We start from the raw sequence: 26,076 nt of genomic DNA on the forward strand, positions 1-26,076 counted from the left end.
GAGAAAAAAGGAAAGAAAAGATGCCAGGCGCAACAGCTCATACCTGTAATCCCAGCACTTTGAGAGGCCGAGGCAGGTGGATTGCAAGGTCAGGAGATTGAGACCATCCTGGCTAACATGGTGAAACCCTGTCTCTACTAAAAATACAAAAAATTAGCCGGGCGTTGTGGCGGGTGCCTGTAGTCCCAGCTACTCGGGAGGCTGAGGCAGGAGAATGGCGTAAACCTGGGAGGCGGAGGTTGCAGTGAGCCGAGATTGCGCCACTGCACTCCAGCCTGGGCGACAGAGCAAGACTCCGTCTCAAAAAACAAACAAAAACAAACAAACAACAACAACAACAATTAGCTGGGTGTGGTGACGCATGCCTCTAGTCCCAGCTACTTGGGAGGCTGAGACACGAGAATCACTTGAACCTGGGAGGCAGAGGTTACAGTGGGCCAAGATCACGCCACTGCACTCCAACCTGAGTGACAGAACAAGACTCCATCTCAAAATAAATGAATGAATAAATAAATAAATAAATAAATAAATGCATTTAAACTTTCTTAAACAACAAAGGACTTAACTGAATTCCAAAAATGTGACACAAAGTTAAATATGTCCATTTTATTTAGGCACATACATGTATATATTATTTATTTCCTTTTAAAGCAAGCTTAATACAAAGTTTAATTGCTAAAATCACTTTGATTCAACAGCCTAGAAACAGAATAGTCTTTAGTTTTACTGTGCTAGTTTAACAGATCCATTCTGTAAAGAAATACTATTAATTCCCCTGGAGTTTAAAACTTTAGGGCCAGGCACGGGCCTGCAATCCCAGCACTTTGGGAGGCCGAGGCAGGTGGATTACTTGAGGTCAGGAGTTGGAGACCAGCCTGGCTAACGTGGTGAAACCCTGTCTCTACTAAAAATACAAACATTAGGCCGGCGTGGTGGTGAGTGCCTGTAATCCCACCTACTTGGGAGGCTGAGGCAGGAGAATCTCTTGAACCCAGGAGGCAGAGGTTGCAGTAAGCCAAGATCGTACCACTGCACTCCAACAGCCTGGGAAACAGAGTGAGACTCTGTCTCAAAAAAAAAAAGAAAAGAAAAGAAAACTTGTGGCCGCGAGCAGTGGCTCACACCTGTAATCCCTGCACTCTGGGAGGCACACATAGGAGGAACCCTTGAGGCCAGGAGTTCAAGGCTGCAGTGAGCCATGATTGCGCCACTGCACTCCAGCCTGGGAGACAGAGTGAGACTCTGTCTTGAGAAAGAAAAATTTTCAGGTTTGCATAGTACCCTGCAAAAGACTGTTTTATGATACATATCAACAAAATTCAACCCCACTTTCTCCAATAATAAAAAAATGTTTTTTAAAACTGTTACTTTTTAAACAACGTGAAACTAATGCAAATTGGTTGCTGCTTTGAGAATCATCTTGTTTGGAGAAAAACATCCTGTGCTTCACCAGTTGCTGCCATGCCTTACAGAGATAGGGTCTGTAGTCTACGTCCACGTCACACAGGCGTCGAGAGGCAGGAGAAGGTTCTTCCGACGAGTTTGAGGCTTTCTGCATTATGGTTTGTGTCGTTGCAAAAAGAACCAGGCGATAGTCATTTACAAGCTTCTCTAAGCACTGAGAACATTTCCTCAGAGTAGACTCCTGTAAGTTAACACTCTCTCCTCCATTGACACGGTCTATCCAGTAAAAAGCTGACAGGCTATCCAAAATCAAAAGGCAGAGAGACGGGTGACTACAAAACATACTTTCTAGCGAGTACAGTGTAAGAAGTAAGTGGGTGCTACTACTGCAGTACACCAAAAAAAATCTTCCCAGGCAGTATTTGATGATTTCTTCAGAGCTACGGGATAGTCTGTGCTCAAGAACTGTAACCAGCCGGAGCATATCGAAGTGGTAATCTGTGTCAATAAATAAGACTTCTACTTCCAGGCCACCTTCTGATTTGGGAAGTATACATCGTGCTGTTAGGTGATAAAGCATTTCTGTTTTTCCTGTTCCTTCTGAGCCATGAAATTCAAGAATATCACCTGTGTAAAATTTAAAAATCTCAGTCAAAATGCAGTAGAGCTCAAGGGTAGGCTATAAAATGCAAAGTCTGCAAAAAAGTTTAAAAAGACATTTACTGGAATGTGAAAGAAAATCTAAATTCACTTTTGCCAAAATGGAGCTGTACAAGCAAATCCAAGAAACAAGGACATCAGAGCCCGGTGAGAAGCTTGGAAGAGGCCAGGGGACTCTCCTCGGGCCAGGCTCACACGCACTTCCACTTCAATTTGCGAGATTTGAAAATAAAGAGCCACAGATCTAGGGCCTTTCAAAAATCTGATTACTACAGTACACACCATTTCTGGTAGTTGATTACACCATATCCATTCTTCCCCTCTTCCTAAAGTATAAAACCCTAATTTGATGAGGAGGGAAATGTGTCCACTTTAAAACTATTTTTCATGGTCTCCTTTGAAAAGAAAGGTTACCAGGTAACACAGCTGTCACCAGTGAGATGCAGGCTGCTCTCTGTTGATGATTCTTTCCTATCCAGGGATGCCTTCTGCCCTGCCGCGCCCTCCTGTGGGGGTGGAGCAGCCATCTGGAAGCAGTGAGGATGAAAGCCCCCCCAAGGATGGTGGCGTGGAAGACAGAAGGTGCCCAGAACTCTGGGCATACAGAGCCCCCACCAGCCACGCACAGCCTGCCTCTGTGCCACTCAGGATGTGAGGAAAACAAGCCTCCACCTGGGCAAGCCACTAAGTTGGACTTCTATGACCTGCAGGTGAAAGCACTCCCTAATTAGGGTTTCTCAATGTTACTGATGTTATGGGGTGAACAATTCTGGATTTTGTGGTTTCACACATTACTGAGGCAAGAGCCCATGGCTCTCAGGCCCTAAATGCCAACAGCACCCTTCAACTGAAAACAACCTCACACGTTCCCAAACTGCCTTCAGTTATTCTTTGCTATTGGAATGATCTCTTGAAACCATGTCCAGCTGCATTAGAAATTATTTTCCTAGCATTAAAGATCAAAGTCAACTACTCTGAACATTAAAGACTCCAACTCTCCTATATAGGCTCAGATAACTCATTGAGGACAGCACAAGTTAAATCAAACGACACTGGGCAAGTTGCCTTGCTTCCAGAGCTTTTCAAAATGCACTCAACAGTGGCATTCAACTCTTGCTTGTCATTATTAATGTATGGCTGAACTACCTGATTGGAAACACTACGTTAAAATGCCAACTATTATCCCCAACCAAATGATGGTCTATATAAGAATTCAAGGGCTGGGCACAGTGGCTCACACCTGTAATCCCAGCACTTTGGGAGGCAGAGGTGGGCGGATCACCGGAGGTCAGGAGTTCAAGATCAGCCTGGCCAACATAGTGAAACCCTACTAAAAATACAATAAATTAGCTGGGCGTGGTGGCGGGCACCTGTAATCCCAGCTACTTGGGAGGCTGAGGCAGGAGAAACACTTGAACCCGGGAGACAGAGGTTGCAGTGAGCTGAGATTACGCCATTGCACTCCAGCCTGGGTGACAAGAGCGAAACTCCGTCTCAAAAAACAAACAAAAAAAGAATTCAATTACTTTGTTTCTTATGATTAATTTTAATTTTTTTTGAGATGGAATCTTGTTCTGTTGCCTAGGCTGGAGTGCAGTGGTGCAATCTTGGCTTACTGCAACGCTTCCCAGGTTCAAGCAATTCTCCTGCCTCAGCCTCCCGAGTAGCTGCCATTACAGGTGTGCGCTACCACCCCCAGCTAATTTTTGTATTTTGGTAGAGATGGGGTTTTGCCATGTTGGCCAGACTGGTCTCAAACTCCTGACCTCAGGTGATCCACCCACCTCAGCCTCCCAAAGTGCTGGGATTACAGGTGTGAACCACCGTACCCGGCCTTTCTTCTTCTTCTTAACAAACCGTTGTAAGTTGGAGTATTCACAAATAATGTTTAAGAAATCTAGGTTGGGTACAGTAGCTCATGCCTGTAATTCCCTGCACTTTGGGAGATCAAGGCAGGAGGATCACTTGAGCCCAAGAGTTAGATATCAGCCTGGTCAATATAGTGAGACTCCGACACTACAATTAAAAAAAAAACAAAAACAAAAAACAGCCACCCATGGTTGTGTGCATCACTAGTCCCAGCTAACTGGGAGGCTGAGGTTGGAGAATCAGTTGAGCCCAGGAGGTAGAGGCTGCAGTGAGCCAAGACTGCACCAAATTTCTACCATAATCTTACATACAACTGGCAATTCTAAATTTCCCTTAAGAACTTTAAAAACTGATTCCACCTCAGCCTCTCAAGTAGCTGGGACTACAGGCATGCGTCATCGTGCCTGGCTAATTTTTGTATTTCTTGTAGAGACCGGATTCCACCATGTTGCCCAGGCTGGTCTTGAACTCCCGGGTTCAAGTGGTCTGCCTGTGTCAGCCTCCCAAAGTGCTGGGATTACAGGCATGAGCCACCACACCTGGCTTCAGCTTTCTTATAGCGCAGTATGTTATCAGTTCTCATAGACTTCTCTTTTGTATTTAAGAATTCTACACATGGCTGGGCACAGTGGCTCAGGTCTGTAATCCAGCACTTTAGAAGCTGAAGTGGGAGGATCACTTGAGCCCAGGAGTTCATGACGAGCCTGGGCAACATAGGGAGACCCTGCCTCTATAAAAAATTTAAAAAAAGAAATAGCTGGGCGTGGTGGCATGTGCCTATAGTCCCAGTCTCAGCTACTCAGGGTGAAGTGGGAGCCTGTGAGGTTGAGGCTACAGTGAGCCGTGATCATGTCACTGCACTCTAGCCCAGGCAACAGAGGGAGACCCTGTCTCTAAAAAGAAAGAAAAAAAAAAAAGAGATTCCAGGCTCAAGGAGTAAAATTATTTTCATATTAACAACTGTCCATCTAATTAAAAGTTAACAGAGCAGCTAAACCTGTGTTCCACCCAGATGTTCGGCGTGCCCTCTCTTACTATGTTACTGAGGAGCTATGCTGAACCCACCACGCCTACCAAGCGTCTTTTACTGCCCTATGTGATAGAGAACGAGGGACTATGCAGAAGCACAGACGGGAAACCAAGAAGCAGACCAGAGCAAATCCTCCCTCTCCTGCTCCCAGAGAGGCAGCCAGGGAGGCTGCCCCACAGCTACTCACCTTTCTAGAGTACGGCATGCCTTAAAGAGGCTGCTTCAGACATGTCCTGTTGCTCCTAGTAACACTGAGGTAGGGAAAATAACAAACTCTATCGTCTCCCATCATCACACGGATCACACTATATAAGCACTGACTATTTACTTGATTACATTTCCTGTTAGCTTCTCTAAGGTTGGGACTTGAGTATTCTGTCCCCAGCACAAAACCCACGATCTTCTGAATGTGCTTCATCAGTTACCTTCTTCTTAAGATCCTCATGAGAGACATCTAAAGAATAAAAATACGAGTTTTGGTTTGTGAGGGTTAAGGGCCTAAGAGCCAGTTGTGAAACTGGCATTTTAAATGGAAGCAGGTCTGGTAGGGAGCGACAGGTGGGGTGTGTGGCTTTGGTGGCAGAGCTCAGCAGGTAAGAAGGTCCTAGACCAGGGTTGACACAGGGACCAACATAAGAGGCAAAGCAAGAGAAGCAAACTGCCCAGTGTGGGGCCTGCTGCCAGAGACTACAGGGTCTCACACTTAGCGTGGTGAGGGCCTCAGTCCTGCAGGTGATAGGGTTTGGCTGTGTCCCCACCCAACTCTCATTTGAATTCCCACATATTGTGGGAGGGACCCAGTGGGGGGTAATTGAATCATGGGGGCAGGTCTTTCCTGTGCTGTTCCCGTGATAGTGAGTAAGTCTCATGGGATCTGATGGTTATCATAAGGGAGATTTTCCTGTACAAGCTCTCTTTGCTTGCTGCCATCCATGTAAGATGGGACTTGTTCCTCCTTGCCTTCTGCCATGATTGTGAGGCTTCCCCAGGCACATGGAACTGTAAGTCCAATTAAACCTCTTTCTTTTGTAAATTGCCCAGTCTTGGGTATGTCTTTATCAGCAGCGTGAAAATGGACTAATACAGCAGGAAAACCTAATATGGTGATTTAAAAGTTCTTCTGAAAGATAGGCTTGGAAGTACCTGCACACATCAAATATAGATACAAAGTAGACTTTTTTTGAGACAGGGTCTTATTCTGTCGCCCAGGCAAGAGTGTAGCGGTGTGACCTCAGCTCACTGCAACCTCTGCCTCCTGGGCTCAAGCCATCCTCCCACCTCAGCCTCCTGAGTAGCTGGGACCACAGGTTTGTGCCACCACGCCTAATTTTTTATTTTTTTGTAGAGACAGTCTTGCTGAGTTGCCCAGGCTGATCTCAAACTCCTGGGTTCAAGTGATCCACCCATCTCAGCCTCCCAAAGTGCTAGAATTACAGGCACGCACCACCCCACCCAGCCCAAAGTAGAAATTTTTAATTCACATAATTCACATTGAGTATTCCAGCAAAAATTTAGCTTTCGAAATGGTATGGTTTTTTTTTAATGTATCTCTAGGTGTCACAAAATGAAAATGTCCTACAGCCACTAAGACAAAAGATTTAAGATGGTAAGCCAGGCGCGGTAGCTCACGCCTATAATCCCAGTACTTTGGGAGGCTGAGGCATGAGGCAGGTGGCTCACCTGAGGTTAGGAGTTCAAGACCAGCCTGGCCAACATGATGAAACCCTGCTTCTACTAAAAATATAAAAATTAGCTGGGCATGGTGGCACGCGCCTGTAATCCCAGCTACTTGGGAGGCTGAGACAGGAGAATTGCTTGAACTTGGGAGGCAGAGGTTGCAGTGAGCTGAGATCGCCCCATTGCACTCCAGCCTGGGCAATAAGAGTGAAACTCCATCTCAAAAAAAAAAAAAAAGATTCAAGATGGTAATAAGGGGCTGGTCATAGCAGTCTAGGAGTAATCCACATAGAAATAATAGAGAAAAAACAAAAATCTCTTTGATGGGTGGGTAATATGGACCTAAAATTAAGGCCAAAACTAAATTTTTGAGATATATCCACAGTTAGAAGAGGCATTAGAAGACAGCTAAAACAGAAACTTAATAGGAAAACCAGGAAGAAAAACATTACCGGGCAAAAGAGACTGTTTCAAGAAAATGAAACAGTACTAAATAATAAATGCAGCAGAAAAGTCATGACAATGAAAAATGGCGGGAAAAGATCACTGAGTTTGTCCAAAACAGTGGCCTTGGAGCATTAATTGTGTAGTCCGCAAAAGCATATTTAACATCTTATTTTGTGAACCAAACTTTTAAAACCGAGATACTCAGAAGACAGGAGACAACAGGACTAGCCTAGGCATTCACTGCTTCTAGAGTAACAGCAAGGACAGAGCAGATTCCCAACCAGTGAAACTGAGGCAAAGAAGTTGAGGGTTAAATCCCTGCCTAAGAGATACTCTTTTCCTTTTACACATTAATAGCAAATCAGGTATAAAAAAGGCATTTATAACAACCAGGGAAGACACTGCAAACTTGCAAGAGACACATGAATTATTATTAAGGTCCTTGAACTAAATTCCTCACAAATATGTTTAATGATGAACTGAAATCAGTTTTACTGATTTTATAAACATTTACTGTTTGATCCTCAAGATCAAAACCTGTAATCAAATATTATGTCCTACAGAAGGGACATCATCCTTTTCAATGTACTTGAAGCCACCGTCTCATATGTTTCTGTGGCTGCTACAGGATGCTTGTCCAGCCAAAGTATGGAACGTGACGACTTGCAGTAAAAAAATCCCTAAGGTTTGGCACTTGAAGATATTAAACTAAATCAGAAAATCTGGATGATTTGGCCTTGACAGTTACTCTTACAAATAGAACGCTGTAAGGAGTTTGGGTAACAGATTGTCAGAAAGAGTTATGAATCTAAAGATCCTTCAAAATAAGGAAAAGAAAGGAAAAGCCAAAAAATCTATCATCTTGGTACCAGCCTACCAACTATATAACAAATACGTTGAATTTGCAGATTATAATCATTACAGAAGTAAAGAAGTAATGAATTGGTACATGGTACTGAATAACTCCTATCCAAAAAAGCATTAAAAATATGTTTACAGGTTGGACGTGGTGGTTCATGCCCATAATCCCAGCACTTTGGGAGGCTGAGGTGGGCAGATGGCTTGAGCCCAGGAGTTCAAGACCATCCTAGGCAACATGGCAAAACTCCATCTCTACAAAATACACAAAAATTACTTGGGTATGCTGGCACACATCTGTGGTCCCAGCTATTAAGGAGGCAGAGGTGGGAGGATTACCTGAGCCCGGGGCTGGTCGAGGCTGCAGCGAGCCGTCACTGCGCCACTGCACTCCAGCCTGGGCAACAAGAGTGAGACCTGTCTCAAAAAGAAAAGTTTGGCACTGGGCACAATGGTTCATGCCTGTAATCTCAGCACTTTGGGAGGCCAACACGGGTGGATCACTTGAGGTCAAGACCAGCCTGGCCAACATGTTGAAACCCTGTCTCTACTAAAAATACAAAAACTTAGCGGGCATGGTAGCACCCGCCAGTAATTCCAGCTACTTGGGAGGCTGACGTTGCAGTGAGCAGAGATCAAGCTGCACTCCAGCCTGGGTGACAGAGTGAGGCTCTGTCTCAAAATAAAAAATAATAATAATAAAATAAAACAAAATATAAAATGTAAAATAAAATAAAATATATAAAATGTAAAATACAAAATATAAAAAATAAAATATAATATAAAATATAAATAAAAAATAAAAAATAAAATAAAATAAAATGAAACATTTGGATGAGAACACTTGGACACAGGAAGGGGAGTAACACACACCGGGGCCTGCCGAAGGCATGAGGAGAGGGAACACATCAGGACAAATAGCTAAGACAAGTAACCTAGGTGATGGGTTGATAGGTGCAGCCAACCACCATGGCACGTGTTTATCTATGTAACAAACCTTCACGTTCTGCACATGTATCCCAGAATTTAAAATTAAATTAAATTAAATTAAAATTAAAATTTAAAAAAAGTTTGGATGGGTGCAGTGGCTCACACCTGTAATCCCAGAATTCTGGGAGGCCAAGGTGGGCGGATCACCTGAGGTTGGGTGTTCAAGGCGAGCCCGGCCAACATGGTGAAAGCCCATGTCTACTAAAAATACAGATGAGACAGAGCAAGACTTTGTCTCAAAAAAAAAGTTTACAATGGCATCGCGACTCTATAACCCCTAAATCTCTTACTACTTCAACTTAAGCTTTTCTATAACAAGTTCTGATAAACTTCTATTGTTGATAAATAATCTTTATAATCCCAGTCTTCTATCTGCTGTTGTTCCAATGGAGTACTCATCTAACTAGTTTTACAGCTACAGGATCTTCAGTAGTTTTCAGTAAACTTTTTTGTTAGTGACTAAACATGATGTTTTTCAATGTTTCTATAATATTCTAATGTAGAAGTTGTTCCACAAACACATTTTAACATATTAATGTCAGTTTCATAAGGCTCACCTTATTAATATCCTTCCCTATAGAGAGTGTACAAAGACCATTCTGTTTTTTGTCTTACGTACTCGATCAAAATTTGTGTTTTATTATGGAGAATTTTGGTTAGCAAATCTGCTGTACAAGAAATACTAAAGGGAGTGCTTCAGGCTACATGAAAGGACCACTAGACAGTACCTGAAATCCAAATGAGAAAATAAAAAGCATAGGGAAATGTAACTATCTATGTAAATATAAAAGACAGTACAGGCCAGGTGTGGTGGCTCATGTCTGTAATCCCAACACTTTGGGAGGCCAAGGCAGGTGGATCACCTGAGGTCAGGAGTTTGAGACCAGCCTGGCCAACATAGTGAAATCCCGTCTCTACTAAAAATAAAAAATTAGCCAGGTGTGGTGGCACACACCTGTAGTCTCAGATACTGGGGAGGCTGAGGCAGGAGAATCACTTGAACCCAGGAGGTGGAGGTTGCAGTGAGCCGAGATCACACCACTGCACTCCAGGCTGGGCAACAGAGTGAGGCTCCATCTAAAAAAAAAAAAAAAAAAAAAAGATAGTATAAATGTGTTTTTATATTTGTAACTATTTTTTCATCTATCTGATTTAAGAAGGAAGTTGTTTTTGTGACAGAGTCTTGCTCTGTTGCCCAGGTTGGAGTGCAGTGATGCAATCTCAGCTCACTGCAACCTCTGCCTCTCGGGTTCAAGCAGTTCTCCTGTCTCAGCCTCCCGAGTAGCTGGGATTATAGGCACCTGCTATCATGCCCGGCTAATTTCTTAGAGACGAGGTTTCACCATGTTGGCCAGGCTGGCCTTGAACTTCTGACCTCAGGTGATCCACACACCTCAGCCTCCCAAAGTGCTGGATTACAGGTGTGAGCCACCGCACCTGGACAGAAAGTATTCTTAAGTAATCATTTTAATTATTTTAATTCAGTAATAATATTAAATGTGCTGATGACCAGACGATGTATAATCATGTAGGGAATAGCTATACAGTAAACAAAGCTTTTTACAAAATATGGAAATTAAGTTTGTATTAATCCAAACTAGATTGTTAGAAATTATGATGTTACTTGTAATCCCAGGGCAATCACTAGAAAAATAATTCAGAAAAATATAGTGAAAATAATGACAAGGGAATTAAAATGGTACACTAGAAAATAACTAACACAAAAGAAAACAGTAAAGGAGAAAGAAACAGAAAAGACATAAGACATATATAAAAATAAGCTTTTTGTCTTTGGTTTTGTTCTTTTTTTCTTTTTGAGACAGTCTTGCTGTGTCACCCAGGCGGGAGTGAAGTGGCACAATCTCGGCTCACTACAACCTCTGCCTCCCAGGTCCAAGCAATTCTCCTGTCTTGACCTCTCGAATAGCTGGGATTACAGGCATGAGCCACCGTACCTGGGTAATTTTTTTCTTTTTCTTTTTTTTTTTGAGGCAGAGTCTTGCTCTGTCACCCAGGCTGGAGTGCAGTGGCACGATCTCGGCTCACTGCAAGCTCACAGAATCCCTCCCGGGTTCACACTATTCTCCTGCCTCAGCCTCCCAAGTAGCTGGTATTACAGTAGGCACCCGCCACCACGCCCGGCTAATTTTTTCTATTTTTAGTAGAGACAAGGTTTCACCACGTTGGCCAGGTTGGTCTCCAACTCCAGATCTCAGGTGATCCACCTACCTCGGCCTCCCAAAGTGCTGGGATTACAGGCATGAGCCACCATGCCCAGCCTGTACTTTAACCATTTAGAAGTGTACAGCTCAGCGGTGTGAAGTACATTCACATTGCTGTGAAGCAATGAAGCAGAACTCCACAACTTTTCCATCTTGCAAAACTCACATTTTGCATCCATTAAACAATGACTCGGCCGGGCGCGGTGGCTCAAGCCTGTAATCCCAGCACTTTGGGAGGCCGAGACGGGCGGATCACGAGGTCAGGAGATCGAGACCATCCTGGCTAACACGGTGAAACCCCGTCTCTACTAAAAAAATACAAAAAACTAGCCGGGCGAGGTGGCGGGCGCCTGTAGTCCCAGCTACTTAGGAGGCTGAGGCAGGAGAATGGCGTGAACCCGGGAGGCGGAGCTTGCAGTGAGCCGAGATCCGGCCACTGCACTCCAGCCTGGGCGACAGAGCGAGACTCCGTCTCAAAAAAAAAAAAAAAAAAACAAAAAAACAATGACTCATTTCCTCCACCTCCCCAGCTCCTGATAACTACCATTTTACTTTCTTTTCTGTGAATTTAACTACCTTAACTACCTCAGAAACTACATGTAAGTGGAATCAAGCAGTTTGTCTTTTTGTCTGGCCTATTTCATTTAGCACAATGTCCTCAAGGTTCATCCATGTTGTAGCAAGTGACAGAATTTCCTTCTTCTGTAAGGCTGAGTAATGTATCAATCGCATGTATATATCACATTTTGCATGTACCACTCAACCACTGATGGATACTTTTCCCCCCAGGGACTCGTTATGAGTACACTGATGGACATTTAGGTTGGTTTTACCTCTTAGCTATTGTGAATAGTGTTGCTATAAACAAGAGTGTGCAAATATTTCTCCAAGATCCTGCTTTCGATTTTTTTGGATGAATACCCACAGGTGAGATTATGGGCTCATAGAGTAGCTCTATTTTTAATTGTCTGAGGAACCTCCATACTATTTTCCATAACGGTCGCACTGTTTCACAATCTTACCGACAGTGCAAAAGGGTTACAATTTCTCCACATCCTTGCTAACACTTGCTATTTCCTGTTTTTTTGATAGTAGCCTTCCTAATGGATGTGAGGTGACGAAGAAGAACATTTTATAATGATAAATGGGTCAACCAGCAATAAGACAAAATAAAAAGTTATGTGTGCTTAACAATACATGAAGCCCCAAAATACAAAAGTAAAAAATGATAAAACTCAGGAGACAAACAGACAATTCAACAATAACAGTTGGAAACTTCATTTTTAGTAGAGATGGGGTTTCACCATATTGGCCAGGCTGGTCTCTTGGCCAGGCTGGTCTCGAACTCCTGACCTTGTGATCCGCCTGCCTCAGCCTCCCAAAAGTGCTGGGATTACAGGCGTGAGCCACCGCGCTTGGCTATAACCTGATTTTTTAAATGAGCAAAGGATCTGACATTTCTCCAAAGATACACAATTTGCCAATAAGCCTGTGCAGATACTCAACATCACTGGCCGTGAGGAAAATGTAAGTCAAAAACCACACAGAGATAACACTTCCCACTGACTAGGATGGCTATTATCAGAAAGACAGACAATAACAAGTATTCCCAGAATATGGGAACTGGAACCATCATTGCATTGCTGGCAATGCAATGACGGTGCAAATAAAATGTGAAGCTCCTCTGGAAAACAGTCTGGCAGTTTCTCAAAAAGTTAAATGTAGAATTGCCATATGACCTAGCAACGCCTATGCTAGGTATTACCTGATAGAACTGAAAACATCTATCCACAGAAAAACACGTACACAGATAACCACAGCAGCATTATGCATAAGAGCCAGCAAATGAAACAACCCAAATGTCCATCCGCCAACAAACAGATAAGCAACATGCATACTCATGCAATGAAATATTTAACAAAAAGTGAACTACTAATATGTGTTATGATGTTGTGACAATGAATTATACAATGCAAATTATTCAAAGTAAAAAAGGCCAGTCACAGAGGATCACATATTACCTGATTCCAGTTATACGAAATGTCCAGAAAAGGCAAATCTATAGTTAGAAAGTAGACTAGTAGTTGCCTACAGCTGGGGAACATGGGAGATGACAATGATTAGAAATGAGTTTCTTTATGAGGAGATAAAATGCTCTAAAATCAGTTGTGGTAATGGTTGCACAACTGTGTAATATACTAAAAATCACTTAATTGCACACTTAAGTGGGTGAATTTTATCTCTATGAAGCCGCTACATTAAAAGAAAAAATATCAACCTAAGCACACGCCCTTTGTAAGTTTTCCCTGTTGTAGAAATACTAAGAGAACAATTGGGTACCTAAGGACTTCCCTGTAACTCCGCAAACTTCTAAAGAAAAATAATTTCAAAATAAACTATAATAGCAGGACTTGCATAAATATTGTGTGTTGGGAATAAGACGGAGGTCAAGGCAGACTCTGAAGATTTACTGCAGAGAAGTAAACTTATCTTGTCTGACACCGGTGAGGAAAGCTTAAAAGCTTCCTGTCACAACCTGTGTCTCAGTTTTCAATTGGACAGTTTAACCTGTATAACCTCTTGTAGGAATATGTGTATACATGTGAGCTGATGTGAAAAATCCTTTTATAAAGCTTTATTTGCATTTATATTTTTATAAAGGTTGTATTTTTACCATGCACAGGTGAATCTTCATCAGCAAACAGATTTGGTTCTATTTCTTTCAAGGAACTTCTACCTTCAAGTCGGGCAAGGAGCTTACAAAAGAAAAGAGAGAAGGAAAACTCATTATTTAAAAATAGAAAATCCTACACATCTGTATTTATACCATTTTCCGAAAGTCTGTAAGATTTCAAAACTTTAGGCTGGGTGCTGTGGTTCACACCTGTAATCCCAACACTTTGGGAGGCCAAGGTGGGCAGATCGCTTGAGTCCAGTTTGAGACCAGCCTGGGCAACATGGTGAAACTGACTCTATAAAAAAATACAAAAATTAGCTGGGCATGGTAATCCCACGGTAATTACCTGAGACACGGTAATCCCGGTGACTCAGGAGGCTGAGGTGGGAAGATCACTTGAGCCCAAGAGGCAGAGGCTGCAGCCTGGGTGACAGAGTGAGGCCCCATCTCAAAAAAATTTTTTCATAATTTTGTGGATTTGGAAGAAAATATGAAATAGGAAATCTAGTTTAGGAGAAATGCTGTGTTTACTTATTTTTCAGATATTTTACTTTTTGTTTATCTACCAAATACTGACAGTATGAGTCTGTACCCTCAAAGGAATGGATAGTCTAGTTTAGGATATAGGACAAACTGCTATGGAAAAATTTTTACCTTCCTTATAATTAACTCTTACATTGTAATTCTTACCACACTTGTTACAGTTACCTGCCTTCATTTGTCTGCCTCACTCATTGTGAGCTCTTCCTTTCACTGGGGAAAGGGACAAAGGAGAAAGGTGGAGGAGAACTTCCTTGAGCAGTCACCATCTGAGCTCTCTCTTAAGTAAGACTCTGCCAGGTGAAAGGGGTACAGGCAGGCCTAGCAGACCTGCTAGCAGGGACAGGAGCAGCCGCAGTGCAGAGGCTATAAACAGCACTGTGCACAGGGACGCTGTGTGCAGATTTGAACTCCTAGAGACTGTAGCAGCACCAAATGGGCAGGACACAGGGAAGCCCTAAGAGCAGAAGTCAGAGCATGGAAGGGCTCAGATGTCATATTTGGGAGCTTATCTTTGGCTTGTAGACAACAGCCAACAGGTGTGACACTAAGCAGTGAGAAGTATTTAGCACATAGTTAAGAGGAGACATCTGGGACCCCAGAGCCAGACCTGCTAGGTCACTGAGGTCCTCAGGCTTCTCATCTGTAAAGTGAGGATAACAAACAGCACCCTCCCTCGTAAGGATGATGAGGATTAAATATGTGAAAAGAGTACCTGGCTTATTATCCGTTTTTGTTTTTTTTTTTTTGAGGCAGAGTCTTGTCCTGTTGCCCAGGCTGGAGTTTAGTGGTGCGATCTCTGCTCACTATAACTTCTGCCTTCTGGGCTCAAGTGATTTCTCCTGCCTCAGCCTCCTGAGTAGCTGAGATTACAGGCGCCCACCACCACGGCTGGCTAATTTTTGTATTTTTAGTAGAGATGGGGTTTCACCATGTTGGCCAGGCTGGTTTCAAACTCCTGACCTCAAATGATCCGCCCCCACCGGCCTCCCAATCTGATGGGATTATAGGCATGAGCCACCGTGCCCAGCCTATCCACATTTCAAACAGACCATCTTGGTGGTTACCAGGGAACAGATGTGAGGAGAGTAAAACCATACGTGGAGAGGGCTGGAGTCTGTCACCCTAGTCTGGAGGAGGAGTGTCTGCACCATGACAGGAGGAGGAGTGTCTGTACCATGACAGAAGTCATTAGGATCACAGGCGGCAACCTCGGTGAAGGATTTAACTGTCACAAGGGAGACAAAACTGATTCTCCAGGGAATCAAAACTGATTCTCAAGTTTCTTGGGAATCAGCACAGATTTGATAACGCGTCTATATGACAAAAGAAAAAAAATCTATCACAAATGGGAAGAAAAAGTCACCTTTCATTTGCATTTTTGAAAAACCAAATCAAGTTGTGGAAAGACTTCCTGAAGTGATTAAAAGTTCTATGCATTCATTTAACAGGCGTTCGTTGAATTTCTGTTGCATATGAAGCACTGTGCTAGGTAAAATGTTGACTACAAAGATGAAGATGGCAACCTACCCTCAAAGAATGTACAGTCTCGGTCCTCTTGCTTTATGTCATAAAACAAGGTAAAGATATAGGGTGCTTAGTTAGAGCGGATGTTCTGAGGGCATAACCGTGGCCGGAACTATTTTCGTAAACAGAAAAAGTAAAAATTAAGATTTTATTTGCCTAGTTTGACACTAAGGTCGTAAAAGCAATGGTGGGTACCTGCTGACAGCTAGCGTAATCAAGGCAGTGGTGTGGAAATGTATTAGCACACATCGCCAAGCACTACCTGCACTCAAGCAGAACAAACAAAACCAGTTTTATGTAAGAATCTCTTTGATGAAGTAAAAAAAAAAAAAAAAAAAAAAGACTGGTTTTACTAAATCATGACCCTTGAGTACACTGTAAAAAATATTTTAAAAATATTCTTTGTGATGACATGAGAAACATACTGTGTAGTGAACAATTTAACCTTGCCCAAAGGGAGGTCTAGTTTTTGTCCTTGGCTCCTGAGCGGTAATTCTAAACCCTTGGAATGTCTTGCCTGATAAAAGTGTCTTTGGGCAGGGCACAGTGGCTCGCGCCTGTAATCCTAGTACTTCAGGAGGCCAAGGTGGGAGGATCGCTTGAGCCCAGGAGTTTAAGACCAGCCTGGGAAATATGGCGAAACGCTGTCTCTACAAAAAGTACAAAAATTGGCTGGGCATGGTGGCATACGCCTGTAGTCCCAGCTACTCAGAAGACTGACAGAGAAGAATCGCTTGAGTCCTGGAGGTCGAGGCTGCAGTGAACCAAGACTGTGCCACTGCACTCCAGCCTGGGCAACAGAGCAAGACCCTGTCCCCTACCACCCCCCACCAAAAAATAGTGTCTGTTTACAAGGGAACCTTGGGCTACACAAGAATGATTTATGGTGGGGGCTTTGGGTCATGCAGTGACAGGCCAAACTGGAGGTGCTGGAAGCTAAGGTCAGCTATGCAGGCAGTTGACTATGTCCACATGGCAGAGCCCCAGTAAAACCTTTGGACATCAGAGTCTAGCTGAGATTCCCTGCTTGCCAATATTCTGTCTATTGTCACACATTGTTGCTGGGAGAATTTAGCACTGTTGATGACTCCACTGGGAGAGGACAGCTGGAAGCTCTGTGCTTGGAACTTCCTGAACTTTGTCCTACTGTGTCTCTTCCCTTGGCTGATTTTAATCTATATCCTTTTGCTGTTGCAAACCACAACCATAAGCATAACAGCTTTCATTGAGTTCTGAGTTCTTCTAGAGACTTATTAAGCCTGAAGGTGGCTGTGATGGTTAATTGTATGTGTCAACTAGATTAGGTTGAGATGCTCATAGAGCTGGTAAAGCATGACTTCTGGGTGTCATGAGGGTGTTTCTGGAGGACATGAGCATTTCAGTCAGTAGACTGATTCAAGAGGATCCATCCTCACCAGTGTGGACGGGCATCCTCCAATCCCTCTTTTCTTGAGCTGGGACACCCATCTCCTGCCCTCAGATATCGGAGCCCCTGATTCTGGGACTTACCCAGTGCTGCCTGTCCCGCAACCCTTCACCATTCTCAAGCCTTTAAAGACCTGGACTGGGAGTTCCACCATGGGCCCTCCTGGCTCTCAGCCCTTCAGACTCAGACTGAATTACACCACAGGCTTTCTGGTTCCCCAGCTTGCAGATGGTGTGTCTGGGAATTCTTGGCCTCCATAATCACGCTGTTAGAGTAGGTAGACAGGCAGGTGTGAGTGGGGCAGGACAGGCCCCAAGGAATGTCCAGGTGGCCTCTTCAGGAATGATAACTGGTTGCAGCTGGCATCAGGGAGGGGAAAATTTCCTAACAGGAAACATCTTGGGCTTATGGGCAACAACTTCCTGATAAGATCCTAGGAATTGAGCAAATATGTCCAGGAATGTGCAGTAAGGAGCAAAATGGTGGAGTGTGACCAGTACATGACCCTCCTCTGGGAGCAGTAGACCAGCAAGGGAAAATTGCCCTACGCAAGCATGCACAGAACTCCAAACACCAAATGGCACCTGTGGACCCTTTCAGATACCGACAAGTCACTGCACATGAGGCAATTAGCCAGCAGCCCACCCAAGGAGAAGGATGAGAGGAGACCAGGAAGGATCAGGAAATAGGGGCATTCAATATTTCACGTTGTCCATTTGGTCCCTTCCAAGTGAACGTTACTTCAAAAAACCTTCACTCCTGCCTTGAATCTACTTCTGTCTTGGCTGAATTCTTTCTTCCAAGAAGACAAGAACTGAGGACTGTGGATCCCAACTGGACTTGCCGCCCTGGTAACAATGTGAGCCAATTTCCATAATAAATTTCCTCTTATGTATCTACATGTATCCTATTGGTTGTGTTTCTCCTCTGGAGAACTGTGCCTAACACATAACTCAGTGAACCATCCAAAAGATGCATGATGTGAAATCATTCCTGGGTAGATTTCACTCCAACTGTAAGACAGACAGTTTTTTGTTTTTTTTTTTTTTTTTTTTTTTGAGACAGGGTGTAACTTACTCCTATCACCCAGGTTGGAGTACAATGGCACGATGAGCCTCAACTTCCCAGGCTCAAGTGATCCTCCCACCTCGGCCTCCCAAGTAGCTGGACTACAGGCTCGTGCCACTATGTCCAGCTAATTTTTTGTTATTCTTAGGAGACAGGGTCTCACTATGTTGCCCAGGCTGGTCTCGAACTCCTAGGCTCAAGTGATCCACCTGCCTTGGCCTCCCAAAGTGCTGCAATTACAGGTGTGAGCTACTGCACCTGGCCAAGGTCTTAAGATTTTATATCCCACATTATAGTTAGCCTTTAGGAAAACTACTACTTGTCAAGGTTTGGTACAGTAACCAAGAAGAATATCTATAATTCTCTGAAAAGGTCTTAAAATACTCCTCCCTTTCCCAACGTGACTTTCTCTGAGAGGATGGATGTTCTTCGTGTACTTTAACCCGATCAACATATGATAACAGACTGCATAAGAACCCAGTTCTATTAAGCCAGATATTAAAAAGATTTGCAAATATGTAAAACGACGTCACTTTTCTAAGTTTTTTCTTAGAAAAATACACCTATTTTTCATAAAAATGTTTTATGAAAATATTCAATGTGTGTGTCACTGTACATGAATGTAAATATTTTAAAAATTTAAATTTCTGTTTCATGGATACATATAACATAAACAAAAGCTCTTTAGATTCTTCAGTTTTTTTTTTGAGACAGGGTCTTGCTCTGTCACCCAGGCTGGAGTGCAGTGATGCCATCATGGCTCTCTGCAGTCGTGACCTCTTGGGCCCATGAGATCCTTGCATATCAGCCTCCTGAGTAGCTGGGACCACAGGTGTGTGCCACCACACCCGGCTAATTTTTTTAACTTTTTGCAGAGGCAGGGTCTCTCTGTGTTGTCCGGGCTGGTCTCGAACTCCTGGGCTCAAGCAATTCTCCCACCTTAGCCTCCCAAAGTGCTGGGATTACAAGCATGAGCCACCATGCCCAGTGGAATCTCCCATTTTTAAATGTGTTCTGTAGTCCTAAGGCTACAACGTATAAGAACCACTGGGCTATAAGACCGCAAGAGTATAACTCAAAGAAAAATACAGATTTTTTTTTGAGACACAATCTCGCTTTGTCATCGAGGCTGGAGTGCAGTGGTACAAGTTCGGCTCACTGCAACCTCTGCCTCCTGGGTTCAAGCGATTCTCCTGCTTCAGCCTCCTGAGTAGCTAGAATTACAGGCATGTGCCACCATGCCTTGCTAATTTTTATATTTTTAGTAGAGATGGGGTTTCGCCATGTTGGTCAGGATGGTCTCAAACTCCTGACCTCAGGCGATCCACCTGCCTCAGCCTCCCAAAGTGCTGGGATTACAGGCGTGAGCCACCGTGCTCAGCAAGACGGAGAGACTTTCATGGACAAGAAAGAGCACGTGGAAACAACTAAAAAATATCTTCAAAGGCATGTATACAAATGAATAACATCATCATTAGATTAACTTGGGAAGACACTCCAATTGTTTACTCTTACTGTCATTACTCAAAACACTTTAGAATCCTCACCCCTGAGAAATCCTGGCAAAATAGTATTCAAGAAAGTATTATAGGCCAGGCGTGGTGGCTCACGCCTGTAATTCCAGCACTTTGGGAGGTCGAGGGTGGATCACCTGAGATTGGGAGTTCGAGACCAGCCTGCCCAACATGGAGAAACCCTATCTCTACTAAAAATACAAAATTAGCCAAGTGTGGTGGCACATGCCTGTAATCCCAGCTACTCAGGAGGCTGAGGCGGGATAATCGCCCGAATCCGAGGCAGAGGTTGCGATGAGCGATCCCACCACTGCACTCCAGCCTGGGCAGCAAGAGCGAAACTCCATCTCAAAAAAAAAAAAAAGCATTATAATTTTATTGACAGGACTCTTTTGAGTGAAGATAGTATTGCTCCTCTTAGTTACTCACAAGGATTAGGCAATCTGCATCAGACTTTCCTCTGTTACTTAAAAAATCAAATTTATTTTCAAAGGAGAAAAACTGTCCACCATTGAGAATATCCAAAGAAATATTTTACAATGTCAAAGCAGAGTATACTGAATTATAAAGGGGGTGAAAGAACCTCCCAGAAATAGGAAATGGATTTAAATTTACAAGTAATGGATAATATTATTACAATTCACAAGCCAAGCGAATTGTTAATATTACAATTAACAATTGTAATTGTGGCTCACACCCATAATCCCAGCACTTTGGGAGGCCGAGGCAGGTGGATCACCTGAGGTCAGGAGTTCGAGACCAGCCTGGCCAACATGGTGAAACCCCATCATTACTAAAAATACAAAAAATTAGCCAGGTGTGGTGGTGGGCGCCTGTAATCCCAGCTACTCGGGAGGCTGAGGCAGGAGAATCACTTGAACCCAGAAGGTGGAAGTTGCAGTGAGCCGAGATCGCACCACCGCACTCTAGCCTAGGAGAGAGAACGAGACTCCATCTCAAAAAAAAAAGAGAAACTTCTAAACATAAGCAGAAAATACACTTGTCCCGCCTTATCTGCAGTTTCATTTTCTGTGGTTTCAGTTATAGCCAACCACAGTTCTTAACTATTAAACAGAAAATTCTAGAAATATACAAGTTTTCAATTGCATGTCATTCTGAGTAGCATAATAAAATATCGTACCATCCTGTTCTGCCCCAAGTGGGACATGAATCATCCCTTTATCCAGCATATCCATGCTGTATTCACTATCTGTTCATTACTGTATGGGAAAAAACATAGTGTATATAGGGTTCATTACTATCTGTAGTTTCAGCATCCACTGGGGGGTCTTGGAACATATCCTCCATGGACAAGAAAAGAGGTACTCCAAAAATCTGACATAGGCCTATTATAGAAAATTAAAATTAATGATGTCCAGATTCAACGAAAGAGTCAATAGAAGCAAGGTATGGTCAACCTGCAGTTTCAGAGTGAAAGAAGAGTTTGTTAAGTGTCCAGGATAAAGGGAACCCAAGTAAATTCTGCTTGCTTGACGTGACAGTTTAATCCTCTTAGGGAAGACTAATACATCAGGCATTAGAGCTTGGTGATGGCAGCCATTATGACAAACCGTTTCTCTTAATTCTCTAAGCAACCTTTCCAAGGCAAAATGTCCTAACAGAAAAGAATACACAGTGGACATACAATTTTAATCTATTTGACAGTTTCACTAATATTGTGAGTCAATAGATTTGATATTTGGATTGTAAATCAGCATCTGCTAAGTTCTATTATTGTAACAATAGCTATCTAATAATAGTTATTTGAGCTTACTGTGGTATCAGCAGTACATTCTTTATATTATATCCTTTAATTGTTACATCAACCCTATTTGTTACTATTCTGCTTTTCACATGAGAAAACTGGTAAATGCCAGAGCCAGGATTTAATCAAGATCTCTGTGATTCTCAAAGCCTGGAATTTTTCTACTACACTATACAACCTCAGTATCACCAAGACTAATCAAATACGAGTACAAGGACTAAACTGAGTTTTTGGACCTATTTTGGAAAATCAGGCCAGGTGCAGTGGTTCACACCTGTCATCCAAGCACTTTGAGAGGCTGAGGCAGGAGGAGTACTTGGGGCCAAGAGTTCAAGACTAGCCTGGGCAACATAGTGAGATCCCACCTCTACAGAAAAATAAAGGTAAAAATTAAAAAACAGGAGGAAAGCCATCTGAGGTCCTGTCTGGGCAACTATCTGACTTCTTTCAACCATTCCTTTAGTGGAAACTTGAACACTAACAAGGTGTCCCAAATGTCTTCAGCAGCAGCAGCATTGCTGGAGCAAGCTTGTAGTCTGCAAAAGGGATAATGCTCAATTATACAGACATTTAATGGTAAACATTTTACGGAATCTCACTCTGTCTCCCAGGATGGAGTGCAGAGGCACAATCTCAGCTCACTGCAACCACCTGGGTTCAAGTGATTCTCCTGCCTCAGCCTCCTGAGTAACTGGGATTATAGGCGCCCACCACCACATCCAGCTACTTTTTCTATTTTTAGTAGAGATGGAGTTTCGCCACGTTGGCCAGGCTGGTCTCGAACTCCTAACCTCAAGTGATCTGCCTGCCCCAATCTCCCAAAGTGCTGGGATTAAAGGTGTGAGCCACCGCGCCCGGCCATTTACCAGTGAACATTTCATGCAAGTCAAGTATGTTCCAGGAACTGCGGTAAGTGCTAGGGATATAAAGATGTAGCCAACACAGTTGCTGTTTTCAACTAAACTGATGGGGAGGCAGGACATCGTGGCTCATGCCTGTAATCCCAGCACTTTCTTGAGCCAAGGCTAGCAACACAGTGAGACCTCACTAGCAACATAGTGTGACCTATTTAAACTAAGGAGTCCAAAAGTTGTAAAAAAAAAAAAAAAAAAAAAAAAAAAAAAGGTACAATAAAGTTAGGCAGGTGCTGTAACAGAAATACACATGGGGCATTGTGAAGGCATAAAAGAGAGTTGGCCAATTCTAACCTGCATGAGAGTGACTTTTAATTTTGAGTGAGAGATTTTGGTACATAGTTATTTCAGGTACATATAAACTGTGCACTGATAGAGAAATGCCTTTTTTCCCTCTACCTGGAATATCTTTACCCTATTTCCTCCAACTAAATTCCCTACTGAATGAATGAAAATTCTGGGCATTCTTCAAGGCTCCTTCCCTCCATGAAGCTATTACTATCCTTAAGAACACATTGCCAGCCAGTCTCCCTCATCTGGATATAAACACTTAAAAGGAAAGAGATCAATACTGGCTTGGTTACCAATTCCAAAATGCAATGCTTTATGCTTGGTAGAAACTTAATAGCTGCCTATTAAACTATAGGCAAACAAGGCATGTACAGGCAGAACTGGGAAAGAATGGGGAGAGTAAAGAACCTCCAACTATTTAGATGTTCAGGTTTGGACAACTGATGCAAACCTCTATTACACAGAAGTCCATGAGTACACATCCTTATGACTACCATCAAGGTACTGACAAAACATTGCTCTGTTTTAGGGCAATCAGTATATTGCCTATTTAGTAGAATACATATTATATAGACTTTCTTTTTTTTTTTTTGAGACCGAGTCTCACTCTATCACCCAGGCTGGAGTGAAGTGGCATGATCTCAGCTCACTGCAACCTCTGTCTTCTCAGGTTCAAGCAATTCTCCTTCCTCAGCCTCCTGAGTTGCTGGGATTACAGGCATGTAATTTTACATTACATGTAAATTTTACATGTATGTAATTTTACATTACATGTAAATTTTACATGTATGTAATTTTACATACATTAATTTTTGTATTTTCAGTAGAGACAGGGTTTTGCCATGTTGGTCAGGCTGGTCTTGAACTGCTGAACTCAGGTGATCCACCTGCTTTGGCCTCCCAAAGTGCTGGGATTACAGGCTCACCTGTAATCACCTGTATATGAGCCACCACGCCCGGCCCATATAATTGCTTTTAAACATCATTTAGAAAAGCTTACGCTAGTCTGGGCATGTTGGCTCACGCCTCTAATCCCAGCACTTTGGGTGGCCAAGGTGGGTGGATCACCTGAGGTCAGGAGTTCAAGACCAGCCTGGACAACACCCCCTCTCTAATAAACATACAAAAAATTAGCTGGGTGTGGTGGCAGGTGCCTGTAATCCCAGCTACTCAGGAGGCTGAGGCAGGAGAATCGCTTGAACCCAGGAGGTGGTGGTTGCAGTGAGCTGAGATCATGCCATTGCACTCCAGCCTGGGTGACAAGAGCAAACTCCACCTCAAAAAAAAAAAAAAAAAGCTTACACTAAAGCAGGGAGTGCTTAAATTAACCAGAAATGAATGACATGTATAAAACAAACATGTACATAGACCTGATATAGTTTGTCTATTTGTCCCCACCCAAATCTCATGTTGAATCATAATCCCCGTTGTTGGAGTTAGGGCCTGATGGTGGGAGGTGTTTGGATCACGGGGGCAGATCCTTCTGAATGGGTTGGGCCCATCCCCTTGGTGATAAGTGAGCCCATGACAAGAGATCTAGTCACTTAAAAGCGTGTCACACATCCCTCTCCACTATTCTCTCTCCTCTTGCTCCTGCTTTCACCAGGTGACAGGCCTGCTCTTGTGCCTTCCACCATGATTGGAGGCTTCCTGGGGCCTCCCCAGAAGTAGATGCCACTATGATTCCTGTACAGCCTGCAGAACCGGGAGCCAATTAAACCTCTTTTGAAATAAATTATCCAGACTCAGGTATTCCTTAGGAATGCAAGAATGGCCTAATACAAGACCCATTTGGATAAAGGTTTATCTCCTCACCCCTTTTGTGATTAAATCTGCTTGGAAATGGACCCCACTCACTGGCAAGGTTTCAAACCAGTTTGAGCAGTGGAAAAGGCTACCTAAAGCAAACATGCGAAACCAAATATTCCCAACCTTGCTCTGTAAGAGGCCTGGATTTCCACCTACATGTTGAATATTTTTTTTCCCTTTGTCTTTTTTACCCCTGAATACAAAACAGTGAATACAATTCTTTTTTTTTTTTTTTTTCCTGAGACGGAGTCTCGCTCTGTTGCCCAGGCCAGAGTGCACTGGCAGGATCTTGGCTCTTTGCAACCTCCGCCTACCAGGTTCAAGTGATTCTCCTGCCTTAGCCTCCCAGGTAGCTGGGATTACAGGTGTGAGCCACCACGCCTGGCTAATTTTTATATTTTTAGTAGAGATGGGGTTTCACCATGTTGGCCAGGTTGATCTCGAACTCCTGACCTCAGGTGATCCACCTGCCTCGGCCTCCCAAAGTGCTGGGATTACAGGCCTGAGCCACTGCGCCCGACCAAATACAAGTCTTAATAGTTGTACTACTGATATGTAGAGGCAGTTCACTTCAAGCAAAAATGTGTGCGTAACCTGGTAGCACAGGAAAAGCAGAGAGCAGCTGGAATGAGTAGGAGGCAGAGGAGAGCTGTAGTGATGTGAGGACATGTGGGATCAATGTAAAGCTTGGCCCTTATCACCGCATTTCCTAGAATCAGAGGACTAATTCTCCATCACACGTGAAATCAGACTTCTCTGCCACTTTGAAAATTCAGTTGTCCTTCAAGGCATGGTACTGGCTCTTCAGTAAAGCATTTGTCTAAATTTTATGGAAAAGACAACTATTACTCAAATACCACTGTTTTCTAAGTATATTCCCTGAAGGGCTGCTGCTTTCTTAATTACTTTTTTTTTTTGAGACGGAGTCTTATTCAGTCACCCAGGCTGGAGTGCAGTGGCACGATCTCAGCTCACTGCAAGCTCCACCTCCTGGGTTGACACCATTCTCTTGCCTCAGCCTCCCGAGTAGCTGGGACTACAGGCACCCGCCACCATGCCCGGTTAATGTTTTTTTTTTTAAAAAAGCAATCATCCTGTAAGAGGAAAGGGAAAATAGAAGAATACATAAAAAGTCAAGTGAAAATTATCTATACGTGACTATTTTTTAAAAGTTTTTTTTCATGGACAGTTTATCATGATTGTAGTACTAAATTTTAAATTTAAGAAGTTTCCTAGTTTAATTCCATTAAATGAATCCTTAAGATTAGAAAATTTTATCAGACTGCTTCAAAATTTCATTTAGACATAAAAATAATCTATATGCAAGATCATAGCAAGAGGCAGGAAAGCACAAAATCAAAACTGCAGGAGCTTCCTGATGGTGAAAT

The 26,076-nt window shown here is 43.1% G+C and overlaps 1 protein-coding gene across 1 annotated transcript in view; it reads right to left on the reverse strand.

Annotated features, from left to right (window-relative positions):
- Window positions 1-582: 582 nt before the first annotated feature.
- Window positions 583-26,076, reverse strand: part of XRCC2 (X-ray repair cross complementing 2) — a 32,940-nt gene continuing 7,446 nt past the window's right edge. The window contains exons 2-3 of the mRNA XM_007983560.3: window positions 13,832-13,913; window positions 583-2,031 (exon numbers count right to left, since the gene is read on the reverse strand). Coding sequence (XP_007981751.3) covers window positions 1,310-2,031; window positions 13,832-13,913 — 804 coding nt within the window. The 3' untranslated portion in view covers window positions 583-1,309. The remainder of the gene's footprint in view (window positions 2,032-13,831; window positions 13,914-26,076) is intronic.

This window comes from Chlorocebus sabaeus, chromosome 21 (genome assembly GCF_047675955.1).
Source record: "Chlorocebus sabaeus isolate Y175 chromosome 21, mChlSab1.0.hap1, whole genome shotgun sequence".
Taxonomy (NCBI): Eukaryota; Metazoa; Chordata; class Mammalia; order Primates; family Cercopithecidae; genus Chlorocebus; species Chlorocebus sabaeus.